This window comes from Delphinapterus leucas, chromosome 1 (genome assembly GCF_059928025.1).
Source record: "Delphinapterus leucas isolate spDelLeu-1000000601 "Yukka" chromosome 1, BTC_Dleu_Yukka2, whole genome shotgun sequence".
In the NCBI taxonomy this organism is placed as follows: Eukaryota; Metazoa; Chordata; class Mammalia; order Artiodactyla; family Monodontidae; genus Delphinapterus; species Delphinapterus leucas.
The window spans coordinates 136,303,858-136,319,102 of NC_143129.1; the positions used below are offsets into that span (position 1 = coordinate 136,303,858).

At 34.7% G+C, this 15,245-nt stretch overlaps 1 protein-coding gene across 2 annotated transcripts in view; it reads left to right on the forward strand.

Annotated features, from left to right (window-relative positions):
• ITGB3BP (integrin subunit beta 3 binding protein) overlaps nucleotides 1–15,245 on the forward strand; it is a 97,093-nt gene that overhangs the window by 71,896 nt on the left and 9,952 nt on the right. For both annotated transcript variants that reach the window (XM_089921570.1, XM_022581245.2), the window contains exons 5-7: nucleotides 6,282–6,360; nucleotides 6,767–6,860; nucleotides 7,189–7,248. In XM_089921570.1, the coding sequence (XP_089777696.1) occupies nucleotides 6,282–6,360; nucleotides 6,767–6,860; nucleotides 7,189–7,248 (233 nt within the window). The remainder of the gene's footprint in view (nucleotides 1–6,281; nucleotides 6,361–6,766; nucleotides 6,861–7,188; nucleotides 7,249–15,245) is intronic.

A 15,245-nucleotide genomic window follows, 5' to 3' on the forward strand; every position in this document is an offset into this window, starting at 1 on the left:
TGGGTCTTCGTTGCTACGCGTGGGCTTTCTCTAGTTACGGTGAGCAGGGGCTACTCTTCGTTGCAGTTCGCGGGCTTCTCATTGCAGTGGCTTCTCTTGTTGCGGAGCATGGGCTCTAGGCGTGCCGGCTTCAGTAGTTGTGGTTTGTGGACTCTATAGTTGTGGCTCGCGGGCTCTAGAGCACAGGCTCAGTAGTTGTGGTGCATGGGCTTAGTTGCTCCGCGGCATGTGGGATCTTCCCGGACCAGAGTTCGAACCCGTGTCCCCTGCATTGGCAGGCGGATTCTTAACCACTGCACCACCAGGGAAGTCCCCAGAGAGTTGTTTAAAAGATTAAACAGGATACAGCTTGTAAAGTAATAAATACAATGCCTTGTATTTGGAAAGAGCTCAAAAAATGTTAGCAATATATTTCATTTTTATAATCCAGCTATCATCATCCAAAATAATTTAGATTAATAGAGTTAGGTAAGTAGAGGTTCAGTGATGGATTAACCTTTTTCTGTATGACATTTTTTTTAACATCTTTATTGGAGTATAATTGCTTTACAATGGTGTGTTAGTTTCTGCTTTATAACAAAGTGAATCAGCTATACATATATCCCCACATCTCCTCCCTCTTGCGTCTCCCTCCCACCCTCCCTATCCCACCCCTCTAGGTGGTCACAAAGCACCCACCTGATCTCCCTGTGCTATGCAGCTGCTTCCCACTAGTTATCTATTTTACATTTGGTAGTATATATATAATATTGTGAGAATGAAGAAAAACTTGTTCATTAAACTTATTGTGGTAATCGTTTCATTATGTAGGAAGATCAAATCATTATGCTGTACACCTTATACTTAAATAGTGCTGCATGTCAGTTATATCTCAATAAAATTGAAAGAAAAAATAAATTTTATAAAAAGAAAATCTTGAGGATTTTATCCCTGTTATGTACATGCAGCTTTCAGGTTTCTTGAGATTCTATAAAAATACAGTCTGTTATGGGTAGTGACTTTCAGATAAGTTTTTAGTAATGGAATTAATTAAGAGTTCACTTGTGGCCTTTGAGAGTATAGTGTTAGTGGAGGAGTAAGGCAGAAATCTGAATATTTGAATTTAATTTCAGGATGGAGGAAGTGGAGATTGATCTAGACCATTATTTTGAGCAATGGTTTGTAAGAGAGAGAATATTCATTAAGTAAAAGGAGAGTTAAAAGCATCAGGGGCCCAGCAAAATCATATATGTACTTGTAATATTGACCATCAGTAGTGCTGTAAGTTTTCTCTAGCACTCACAGCTTGGGCCAGGAATGAAGAAAACAAATAGGTAGGAAATCCAGGATTACGTATTAGACACCCATGTGTGTGGCAGAAGGTTAAGGGACTGAGAAAATTTTCTTTTTCTTCAAGTTTTTTCCAGCTTAATTGAAGTATAATTGGCAAATAAAATATATATATTTAAAGTGTATAACGTGATGATTTGATATATGTATACATTATGAAATAATTATGACAGTAAGGTTGATTAACATATTTACCATCTCACATAGTTACCTTGTTTTCTTGGTGCTGAGAATGCTTAAGATTACTCTTCTTATCAATTTGAAATATACAATATAGTATTTTTAACTATAGCTACCGTGCTGTACATGAGATCCCCAGAACTTATTCATCTTATAAATGAAGACTTGTACACTTTGACCAGCATCTCCCTGTTTCCCCCACCCAGCTTTCTCAGTGATGTAACAAACATGAACTATGAAGTCTATGATTAGAAGGACGTAAAAGAAAGAAAAAAATAAAAGATGAGCATATTTCACTTGGATCTAGGAATGGATGTTTAATGGACTAGGTCTTTTTTATTTTATTCATTGATCCATCAAATAATATCTACCATACTACGGACACCATGCTAGGTAACTTGGTTTATAACGTAAACAAGTAGAGCCTGTCCTTGCCTTCATGGAACTTACAGTCTGGTGAGGAAGACAGATGCCAAACAATTGGAAGTTACAGAAAGGGGGAAATCAGGATCTTCAAAGACCATTATGGCTTTTAGACGTTTCTCCTCTTCTCTCACTACACCCACAGTGCCTGCACAGTTAATACAGTAGGCACCATGAGTCGCATGCTAGGGAATCTTGAAGACATTAGTGGGCTCCTTTCCTATCTCCTTTGCCTCCCTTCTTCCACATCTAGAATGGCACAGCAACAGCTGAGTTAATGCTTGCTAACCACCTGTATCAGCAATTTTTAGTCAGACCCACCAATTTAACAATAGTTTCTCCTTATTCTTTTAGTTCTCCCCTCAGAATATATCTGAGGAACTTTATGGAGAAAAGGAAAATGATGAAGCTAAATTTGAAGGTAAGAATAGAAAATAATTGAAAGCAGTCAAGATGGGAAAAAAACAGAATTGGAGCAGAATGATAGTTTTGAAAGTTACATTACATATGACTTGCTTGAAACTGAAGAAATTTCTGTGGAAGAAATTTAAAGTATAATTAATGGATACATCCCTCAATGGATTTTATGTGGTTGAAGCATCTAAGTTCAGTTGTTCTTCAGAATAATAAGACTTCCTCTTTGGGGAAAATGAGAGAACTCTGAATTTCACAGTGAGACTTTTCTAGGCAAATTGGAAAAGGCACCGAAAACCCTGAATTTTTGGCATGTGGCTTTCTCAAGAGAAAAAGAGATATTCATAGTGAACATACCGTAAGAATCTGCCCTGACGTAAGGCAGTCTGGCAAAAACATGTCAAAACGTGAACAACTTTCTGTTGTGCGGGAGCAACTGGATCATAGTTTCTTTTTTTTTTTTTTTTTTTTTTTTGGTACGTGGGCCTGTCACTGTTGTCCGGACGCACAGGCTCAGTGGCCATGGCTCACGGGCCCAGCCGCTCCGCGGCATGTGGGATCCTCCCGGACCGGGGCACGAACCCGTGTTCCCTGCATCGGCAGGCGGACTCTCAACCACTGCGCCACCAGGGAAGCCCCATAGTTTCTTTTTAAAAGTATCTTAGAGGACTAACGCAGACACTTTAAAAATACCCATTGGTAAAAAAAGATGATGCTGGACTTTTACTCTACTGACAAACAAAAAAAGATTCATTCAAGGAGGACCAAGATTTCAGATTTCTCAAGTTGTACTACAGTGGTCTTTGGCCATAACATAGGATGTGATCAAATCTTATAAGGATGCCATGAAGCTGGCAGCAGTCACTAGATATCGGGATGCAGTACCCATCAACATCTGCGTAGCTTGCAGTGGTCATTATAAGATGAAGGATTTGAGCCAGTTCAGTCCAGCCAGAGGTAAATCTGTTTAAGAAAGGAGTAGTGTTCTATAAAATCTGAATGGCACCTACTGACGACACTTTCAATCACCAACTTGAAAGAGGGAGCAACAATAACTTGGGAATTTGTAACAAATGTATTCTGCAGGCAAGAATAAAAGATTGTTGGTTTTCAGAAATAAGTAAATTAGTGAAGGGACATCGAGATGATATTAAAGCAAACAGTGATGCTGTCTTAAGGCAACAAAGTACAGTTTGAACCATCCACTGAAAATATAGAAAATGCTATTAGCAGCAATAAAAATCCAGTCTCCAGCACAAATGGGATTAAATATAAAAATTGCCATTTTGTCTAGGATGAAGACAGTGGCAACCATTCTTCTCCCAAAAGCTGCTCAGCAAGTAGTTTATCTCCAAAGATTATGAAGCCTTGTCCACTGAGTCAGAAGATGTAGAAATGGAGAACACACTTCATGAATTTCTCAAAATTTAACAGTTGGATGACAGTTTTAAAACCATTCTGTGAATTTGGTTGCAACTGAGATGGGAAAAGGAGTTGATTTCACCTAGGAAGAAGTAAAAGGAGGAGGAGGAGGAAAGGAAAGGAAATTAAAATAAAAATTACAAGAGTGATGGAGTGTCCACTACTCTACTTGGTCCTGCAGTGGAGGCAAGTTTCCCTGCAAAAGTAGCTTAGGCATGTGAAGAATATCTTGATAGTCAGAGAATTGATACTCAGTCCAAAAACTCCAAGGTTACAAACAGTTTGCTTAGCTGCTGGATAACTATCTTAACTTGGGAGAGAGATTTACTAATAGGATTGTTGGGGATGCTACATAGCACAGCTCCTGGGGGCACCATTCACATCTTACTCTATCTGAACAGAGCTCCTTTGAGTCATTCAAGATGGCAATCCTGCAGGACTCAACCCTTCCCACACAATTCCCTGAGGGTAGACAGGGAACAGCATCAGTTCCTTAAGGTATGATAAGACAGTGTGGAGAGGCTCTGCCCCTCCAATCCTCCCAGGAAAGGGATGCAAGGAAAAGAGCCCCTAGGACTCCTCCTCATAGCAGAGTAGCTTAATTGCCTCAGCTTTGCACTTCTGAAGCACTTAGTAGGCTTACGTATAATATAGGGGAAGCTGGAGGTTCCCAGCCCTGGGTGGGAGTCACTTAAGTCGTCTTGCTCCTTCAGGCTTTTGGAACTCAATTGGAGGAGCTGGAATCCTTTTATGATACTCTGTCACAAACTGAGGTTCCAGTGGTGAGCAGTTGAGGCCTCAGACAGATAGATGACTTCTAATTTAAAATGCATAATAATAAAGGAAAAATTTTAAAGAAAGAATATGACCTGTAATTCCACTATCCTCACATAATTTTTAGCTTTTGCATAATGCTTTCTCTACATTCCTTGTTGTATACTTAGATATATATTTTACTTAGTTGAAACATACTGTTCAGGGACTTCCCTGGTGGCACAGTGGTTAAGAATCCACCTTCCAATGCAGGGGACATGGGTTCGAACCCTCGGCCAGGAAGATCCCACATGCCACGCAGCAACTAAGCCCGTGCACCACAACTACTGAGCCTGTGCTCTAGAGCCTGTGAGCCACAACTACTGAGCCCTCATGCCACAACTACTGAAGCCTGCGCGCCTAGAGCCCGTGCTCCGCAACAAGAGAAGCCACTGCAATGAGAAGCCCGCGCACTGCAAAGAAGAGCAGCCCCCGCTTGCCACAACTAGAGAAAGCCCACGTGCAGCAACGAAGACCCAATGCAGCAAAAAATTAATTAATTAAAAAAAAAACATACTGTTCATATTCATTGTGTATGTACATTTAACATCACATTTGTCTTATTTTTTAATAGCACACAAATGTTAATGGATAACACTGATGTGATTTTGAAAAGCATTTAAAGAGAATATCTAGTTTCTCTCAAAATCGGTAGTATAGATTTGTGCTCTCCGAAACAGTAGTCACTAGCCAGCCACACATGGCTAATGAGCATTTGAAATGTGACTATTCTGAAATGAGCTGTGCTATGCGTGTAAAGTATACACTGAATTTTGAAAAATAAAAGTAAGTATAAAATATCTCGAATAATTTTTATACTGATTACATGTTGAAATGGTAATACTTTGGATATATTGAGTTAAATATATCATTTAAATTAAGTTCATCTATTTCTTTTTACTTCTTTTAATGTGGCTACTAGAAAATTTTTAATTACATATGTGGCTTGCATTATATTTTTGTTAGACTGCACTGGTATAGATTATCATACACTGCTATGAGATCTTAAAATCGAAAAAGAAACTAAAATTGCAGCCATAAGGAAATGGTTAAATCATCTTTGGTGTATTCACTAGGTACAATATTGTGCAGCTTTTAAAGTTATAGACACATGAATATGTGTGTGTTTGTGTGTGTGTAATGTTATATTAAGGCAAGAAAGTGTGGTATAAAGTTATAAAAATATTTTAAAAACCTAAGATTTTTCCAGAATGCTAATATGCTAACTAGAGATATGTTTAGAAGGAAGGTAGAATTACAAAGTGAAGTTTTCTTTGTTTTCAAATTTAAAAGAGTGCCTTTGTGTCTTTGTCACATGAGATATATTAAAGCTAAAAAACTTGGTTTTTTATTAAAGAAGATCACTGGGTGACACTGATTCATAGGCTTAGATCTAGGTAAATAAGGAGATGGTGATGTATTAGTTTTCTCAAAGTGGTATGGGGGAGAAAGGACAAGCCAGCTATATCTTCTCTCCCACTGCAAAGTGGGAATGAGAAAGTGAAACACCAAAGGACAGGATGGTTGGTAAAATATACTGTTTGTAAAGGAATGAAAGCATGAAGGAGGACCATTTACATCTTTTACCACTTTGAAAAATATAAAGAAAAGGATTAGAAAACTGAATCAAAGATGCTTTCAAAAGAATTAAAGCTCTGAAAGTGCCTGATCTTGCTGAATATTTTTTTCTTCATTCATAGATTCATGGTGTTGCTATCTAAAGTTGAGAAATCATCAGACGAATTCATGGAAATAATGCAAAATTTAAGTAATATACAGGTTTGCTTTTTTGGCATATAATTTTTCATATTCTATTACCCTATTTGAAAAAGAATAAGAGAATCCAATCCCAGAAAGAACTTACAGGGGATACGTTCGATTTACTTTTCATGGGAACTTCTTTTCATATATGAACATTAATTAACCATAATATTTTAGTAATATCTGGCTTCTTCACATTTAAAAGTAAATTTATTAATTATGTTTAGTCTTTTTAGTTAATGAATTGTTTTTATTCGGGTATTTTAAGGCTTGCAATAGTTAACCTAACAGAAAAAGTTAAATTTCATTATCATAGAGTTTAAGTTTTTCATATGAAGGAAGCAGTATACTGTATTTTCACTAGACTTGTCAGTAGTATTATATATGTAGAGAACTTAACTCATTTAAGATGACTTTCTTTTAGGCTTTGGAGGACAGTAGAGAGCTTGAAAATCTCATTGGTATCTCCCATACATCAGGTGTCTTAAAAAGAGAAATGCAGAAAACAAAAGATCTACGTAAGAGAAATTTATGAGTTTTTGATCGTGTCTCTCTATTACTTGTTTGCAAACTTAGAACAGGAAGCCACATATCTTTTGCCAGGATATGTTATTTCAGGGATTCTTCTTGAATGTGAAGGGAAAGAATGTACCTTGGTAACTGGTATTAGGCTTTTTTTTAATGCAGTTCTCATTCTTTACAAAAGATATAAGGTATTGCATTTTATACTTGATATTTATAAGTATGTATTGCTCGAAATTATTTCTTATGAAGTTGTTTCTTCCAAAATGAGAAATTATTTAATATTCTGTATTAATTTTTAATGTGAGATTTTTTTTCCTTTAGTGACAAAAGTAACAAAACAAAAACTATTTGAAAAGAAGAATTCAGGACTTCCCAACAAAGGTGAGAGTTGTGTTTTAATTTATTACATAAAGAGATCCTTTCATCTCATTTTACCATTTCAACCAATTATCATGGACCCTTTTTTTAAAAGACCACGAATCTCATTTGAAAAACATTATATTGCATTTAGCAAAAGACCGTGCCTGGTAAGATCAGCTTACCTGATGACTGAACTTTTGAAATACAATTTCCGGTTCAAGAGTTAAATTTTTTCTTCTATTAAAAGTTCTTTTTGAGAATACAGACAAATGGGGCAACAATGCATTAATATATGGCAACTTTTAATGGTGAATTAGAAAGATCCACAAAACAAAAAAAGTTACTTTGTAACCAGTGTTCTGAAAACTTTCAGATTATTAATGACATTTGATCTACTGTGAACTCACACCTTGGGGCATTTCACAGTATGGGAAGCTAAATCAGCAGATTTTAAGTTCTCATAATACATGCACATTCATACCTCAGTAAGCAAAATACTATAAAATATTAAAACCATTAGACCAACTTAAGAGGGATGATTTTAATATTACTGACATGAATGCCATTTGGCAATCTCTGCAGATAGAGGTAGCCCTGAAGTGGATAGCCATGTTTTAGTTTACCATTTTTGAGTACCAATGACTACCATTTGTTGAGGACTAATAATTACTGTGTTCCCAATACTAGAATCAGCAGATCATTACAACAACCCTGCAAGATAGCTATTATTGTCATTATAGATAAGGAACAAAGACACAGAAAAATATTAAGTAACTTGCCCAAAGACACTGCTACTTAAGTGTCAGAGCAGGGATTCCAACTAAAGACCAGTCTTACTCAAAAAGTATGGTCTTTGCATTTTTCCATGTTGTCTCTTCCTAAAACAAATGAAATCATCCAGTCATCCCTGCTCTCAGATTCAAACATAAGGCATAACTGAAACTGGTTCAACCAATCTAGTATGTTAGTCTGTGTTTAGGATCTTTAACAAAGCCAGCGATGAGTTTGCAGTGGAAAGAGCTAGATTCCCTGCTGGTCAGTTCCAAAGTCCAACTGGGTCGTGGCAGGGCAGCAGCCATGGAAAAACTCCTCCAAAACTCATGTGGGAAGGGAACTGAGCAGGCTTCCTGAGCCATTCAGTTGGGCAGCTCCCATTAGGGTCCATAGAATTTAAGAGCATGAAGGCAGCTCTTTCCTTAAAAAAGGCTTGAGATCTCTTCTGATGCTGTGTAACTGGATTATAATGTGTAACTGGTTTTCAGTGGTTTTAATCTCTACTAACTTGACAAGTTTTAGAGGATCATAATGGGAAATTGGAATATTTATTATTTCCCAACTAGAGGAAATCTTTCTTCTATATATTCTGTGGCAATGGTGTAATTTTTTTTTAATCTGTAATTTCCTAGAACTAATTAAAATTAGGCTTTACATTAGGCTTGTGAGGAAGGGAAAATTGTAGAACAAATAGGTGAACTGTCACTGCTAATAATTAATGGGAAAAAATTTCCCAAAAGTAGTTTCCTTCCCTAAACATTGATTAAGACATTAAAGTTATTTCCACATGTTAAAACAGTCATCTCCTTTCAGTTATCCAGTACATACTGATTCTTTGTGTGTGTCTTCATGATCAGCCTTAAAACCATTTTCTAGTATTTTAGGCATTAAAACTGACTTGCCCATTACCAGGTGTTCCCTAAGAACTGAGTGTTCATGCATAGAGGAGATTGTATCACTAAATCATGTTTTAAAGTTTCTAATAAGCATTGATTATTTGTTGTGGTTTAAATGAAAACTGAGCTAAGATATATTAAATATATAATATTTATATAAATTATATAGAAATATATATATGAAAATATGTCATTTTCCATTTCTGTTTCTTGGCAAGAGCTACATTAGCTCTTAATATTTACTGAGGTATTCAAATCTTCATTAGTGTATCAACTTATATTTTAAAGTAATATTGCCTGAAAAGTAGATTGAATTTTTTAATTTGAATTTGAGCTAAATATTTTTACGGAATACTTTTCCCTGTTCTTTTCTCTGGTTCCTAATATGTGTATTTTTTAATATTAGTGGGATTTTTTTTTTCGGTTAAAGGTGATGGACACCAAACACATGCATGTTATATGTAAATTTCTTTGCTAAGTTAACTTTCACCCCCTTCTATTCATACATTTATTATTTAAGAGGGCTTTGTTAGTTTTTTTGACAGTTCAAACTATTTGCTTTATATATTCCTTATTTGGGGATCTAGCCTTCATCTTTTTATAAAAATTTCTAATTTACTCTTTTCTTTTACTATGCTGTTACCCAGAATTATTTAAATTTTAAAATGTTTTGAGAATCTCCATAATATTAGAAACTATATAGTCACAAATTACATAATATAAAAATCAGCCCTATGTTTTGGATTTGTTTTATTAGGTAATTATGAAAATGAAAATAAACAGATTACTTGTTTCACTATCAAAAGAATGTCCTTCAGGGCTTCCCTGGTGGCACAGTGGTTGAGAGTCCGCCTGCTGATGCAGGGGACATGGGTTCATGCCCCGGTCCGGGAAGATCCCACATGCTGCGGAGCGGCTGGGCCCGTGAGCCATGGCCGCTGGGCCTGCGCGTCCGGAGCCTGTGCTCTGCCGGAGAGGCCACGGCAGTAAGAGGCTCACGTACTGCAAAAAAAAAAAAAAAGAATGTCCTTCAGATTTTTATCAAATTTTCCCAGAATAGTTAAAATACACAATAACAGAAGAATTCCAACATTTATGCTGTCATTGCACCTTTGAATTGGTCCTTTAGTTCTGTTTATTGTTTTTCATTTCAGTGCTTGTTTGTTTAGCATCAGTTGCAGTCTTTATTACAGGCAGAGAAGTATAATTGTAAAGATAAGACTCTAGTGTTTTAATTAAATAGACATCTGACACACATTCTAAGCCTTTATATAAACTATTCCAGGGAAATTTAAAACATACACAGTAACATGAAAAGGTACACTGAGATTTTCATAGTTTTCAGAACTGGACCTTACACATTAGGGAATGCCTTGATAGAGCATATGAATAAAGAGGACCTCCTTTGCTAACTACAAATTTCTTAAACAAAGGAAGGCTTCTTTCTTTTTTCAGTTACTTAGGAAGTAAGCCTAACTTCACTTTCCTTAATAATATTGGCTTTATGACTATTAGAAAAATAATGAAATGAAAGGTTCTTTTTCTGTTATATTTGGATGTGAATTTTCAAAATTATTTTTAATTTGTTATGCTGAAGATTTAAAACATATGACCATTCAATGGGTTGATACAGATGGAATGTCACATTATCATCACATGGGAAGGCATGAAATTTATTTACTTTGCATAATCAACCCCTACATAAAACAACTTGATACAAATATTCCTGAGACAATAGATGGCATTATATTGTACTTGGTATTTTCATTTTTTCTGGAGATATTAGAAAATACCAGCATTGTTTGTCTGTGACTAGTACTTCCAGTAAACAAAATGTTTTTTAAAAGAATGTAAGCAAATTATAGAGCAGTTGCCAAGATATGAAATCTAGACACTTAAGATATGAAATCTAGACACTTAGCTTCAGTCCAAAACATATTTTATCTGTTTTGAGAATAATTGTGTAGGTTGAAGTATGCATAATTTAAATGAAATGTAACCATCTGAACTTTACATTGTTCAAAAAAGTTGATTGTTTCAGCTGTTTATAATACAAAATATTTCAGAATTTCTAGCTCTGGCCTTAAAAAGAAAAAAGCACAAACTATCATGTTCTGGCTTTCTTTAGCTAACTTACTGTCTTCTTGCATTGTAAAATTCATCTTGGTTATAGGATTTTGAAGTTTTCAAATTCTTGGACCACAGGACAAATTTTAAACTCCTTCTGTTCTAAGACTATAAAATAGTTTGATATTGCCTTTTCATTCTAACCACCCACTGAAGTATTTTTTAGCTTAAAAATATGTTGTTCTTTCCCCCACTCAGTCTTGAAAAAGTATTCATCATAACAGCTAAATAATTTTACTCCTAGAAAACTTCTACCCTTTTTTTTTCTGTTATATCTTAACATTAAGCAATATCTTTTTTCAAACAAATACTCCAATATTAAAAGCACTGAGGTTTAGACATGATGAATTTTAGGAGAAACAACAAAAATTCCCCTATGCTTTAACATTCTTATGTTTATGTTAACATTCTTATGTTTATCTCCAGATAAACATTAGTTTATCTGGAGATAAAAAATAGAGATGTTAGTTTTGGTGACACAAATACACATTAATGTACAACTGTAGTCCTCAACTCTTTATAAGGATTCAGTTGTCACATATGCTGTATGTGGGTCATACCTTTTCCTATTAATAAATGTTCATGCTTTTGCTTTACACTATTCATCACTTTTAGAGCTACATTTCGACTGCTTACTTGAGATTTGTCTAGGATTTAAGGAAAAACAAATTGGTTTATTACTTTTCAAAGCCTTTTAAATAATTTCTTCCAAGATTTAATTTTTTTTATACTTTACTAGAAGTATGATGCTTTTATCTTTTAAATAATTAGGTAAAAAATTTTAAACCATAGATTTTAACTCATTTAATAGCAATTATGTGTTTAAGAGGTGTAAATATAGTAAATAACTTGCTATCGGACATTACAAATATCCAGGTGCTCTGTATGTGCTGATGACAACAAAATTGAAACGAAAGACAGTAATAATTCTGACTGGTTTTCTCTGCAGAAGATATTGATTATTTGTGTGTGGTGAGAGATTTGGAAAATTCAATTAAAGGAGTTGTGCAAAGGTTTCATAAATTTTCCTTCTACAGCGTGTACACAGACATTGTTGCGTATTAAATCAATGCAGCACTTCACAATATATTTTCTTTGAAACATAAAAATAAATAACATTTAAACAGTTCTGCTTACTACAGAAACAAATTTTATTTTCTGTGAAGCATTTAGTCATGTGCTATCACTGACTCATACACATTTGCCAGCTGTAACAAATTTTATAGACATTTTCTCCAGAGACATATTTCATATACTATGAATTTTTAAATGAGCAAATGGTGAAGAAGGGATGTCAGCAATATAAAAATTGATCAGTTAAAAGATAAAAGCATAAGTAAAGAGATTTGTATGGTAGTCTTAATAGGTTTTATTAAATAAAAATACTATAAAAAGACAGTAATGAACAGACTGAAGACTAACTGTTCTTGAGGTGGAGAAAAATTATTCTGGCACATTTAGTAGGAATCGGTTTTATGTCACCTGACAGGTGAACATTTTTTTCCCATTTTAACTCTTAGAGTAGTCAGAGAAGCTCCTCAAAGTGTTAGATAAATTCTCTAAGTGGTTTTTGTATTTTAAACACATGTATATAATAATAAAGCAGATATTTATAGTGTTATATAACTAATTATATAGTTAAAAGCAGGACTTGGGCAATCAGTACACATTAGGTGTTTTCTTCCTCCAGCTCAGACCACACATAGGCAGAAAGTAGTCTTTTTCATTCACACTGTTCATACCATATGCTTCAGTCCTCTGGAATCTCTCTCTCTCTCAGGACGCCAGGCTTCTCTACTACTTCTCTCTCTGCCTGGATTGTACTTGCTTCCTTCTTTGTCTAGCAAACTCCTGCTCATTCCTTAAGGTCAGCCTTCAGTGTCACATCATTTGAAACTCTCCCCAGCTCGCCTAGGTAAAAGGCTAAGTTGCTTCATCTTCTAGGCTTCTACAACACTTGTCTGAATGATTATAGATGTACCATGTGGTAGTGTATTGTAATTGTCTGGTTACAGGGCTCTCTCTGGGCTTCTCCTTGGCAAATAAACAAAAGTCTTATCTCTATACTATAGTCCCAGAGTTTAGTATAGAACCTGGATAGAAGGTCCATAATGCATATTCAGTGAATCAATAAAAACAAATGGCCACTCTAAGAATTTTTTAAAGGAATTATTTAGATATTTTCAAATACTTATAAATTGCTATTTCCTTACATGCCTCATTCATTTAATATTTACTGAATGCCTACTAGGAGCCAGGCACTATTCTAGCACTGGGGATACACTAATAAACAAGACAGACATAGTCCTGCCCTCAGGATTATAGAACCTAGCACAAAAGATGAATAATTATAATAAAACATAAGCACACATTATAATAATAAGTTTCTTGGCAGTTTTCATCCTAAATTTTTAAATGTACGTTCTGAAACAGAATCAGGCAAATCTGTAGGCTGTTGAAACAAGAATTTATAGCCCCAAAGCTGTTATTTATAATGTAAAATAAAACTTTATGTGTAGGTTCTTTAATATCATTCTAAGCATTTATTCTGCATCATTACTATGACAACTTACTTTGCACTGTTTTCTGAAAAAAAGTCTTTTTTCTTTCATATAGAATTAATTATATGATCTTGATAGCTATGAATTCCTTAAAACCATTTTAAACCAAGGTACTGTTTCACCTTTATAATTAGGTTTAGCCTTGTTAGATTTCACTGTTTATTTTTCAGGTGGAAACATTTTAATTATATTATCAAACTTGGTATTGTCTGTCTGTAAAGAAAATAGGGACATTAGTTGAAAGTGTATTTTATCTATTCTTATAAATAATAGGAAGGCAGTCTAACAAGATCTGTGAGTTAGAGGCTGTTGAAAGAGAACACTGTTGAGCTTACCAGGCTAGCTTTCAGAGAGGGCATATTTTTTAGTGAATATAAAGAGGGCCCTTAATTGAGTACCTTTAGCAAAAATAGCTAACTAAATAGTGAGAGGTAGGTTATAGTTTCTATAGGGCACATCTGACTGAACAAAGATATAACAAGTCAGTGAATTTGGAAATGTGCTGAATTAAGTAAATAATTACATATTAATTAGTTGTACCTTTCCTTCAAAACAATTCCTGTGGATTCAGCAATACAAGTAAAAATGATATATTTATAAATAGCTTTTACTATAACATATTAGCTAGAAGCATTGAGTCATGATGTAACATTAGTGTTTAGTGTACCTGCAGCTGAAGGTTCACAGTAAAAACTAGCATTATCCCAGACTTAGTGGCATCAATACTAAGATTCTTAGAAGCTAACCAGATGTTGCCTGTTTTCTCTCAGAAAAAAATTAATGCAAGAAAAGAGTTCTATACTGAAAATACGTTTCTTTGGAAATGGTATCTCAAGTGATTAATATTATCTTCTTAACTAGCTGTTTCTAAAATATTTGCAAAGCATCTTCTACAGAAAATTGTATCACTTTCACTCCTTAAAATGTTCATTCTGTATTATTCAATAAATAATAGCTTATAATAATAGCTAACATTTATTGAGCACTTTCAATGTGCCGGACACTGTTATAAGCACTTTATACGCATCCCGTTTAACCTTCACAACAACTTATGTGAAGTAGATAGTATCTTTATTTTACAGGTAAGGAAGCTGAGACACAGAGGTTAAGTACCTTGTACCAGAATCACTTAAGAGACAGAGCCAGTATACTAACCAGAGTAGTCTGGTGCCAGAGCCTGTGCTCTTGCCCACTACATTGTAGTAATCAGTGAATGTCAGGTTTCATGACTGCTCAAAGGTTTTAGATCCTATTAAGTTTTAAGTATACGATATATATACAAATACATACATTCATTCATTATAGGGTAAAATGTTTTATACAATTTCTGACCTATGGAAATCCAGCAGCAAACTATTAGATGGTTGTCATAAATACACAGTTATATACACACATAAATATTCACAGTCATACATTTGGCAAATGAATATACACACTTAATATATGACAGTCTCATTAATGAACTTTTGGGAAACTTAAGAGTACTGAGAATAGCTTTGTGTTCATGGATTCTAGTAAACATCATCACGTTAGGGATGTTTTTGAGTCTTTGAGTAGTACTTTCAAAAAACTTGAATTAAGGTTGACCTACTAGTCAACTTCCCTTTTAGTGGGAAGCAACAGAGAGAAATAACAGTGAAATGTACTTGACTACCTTTGA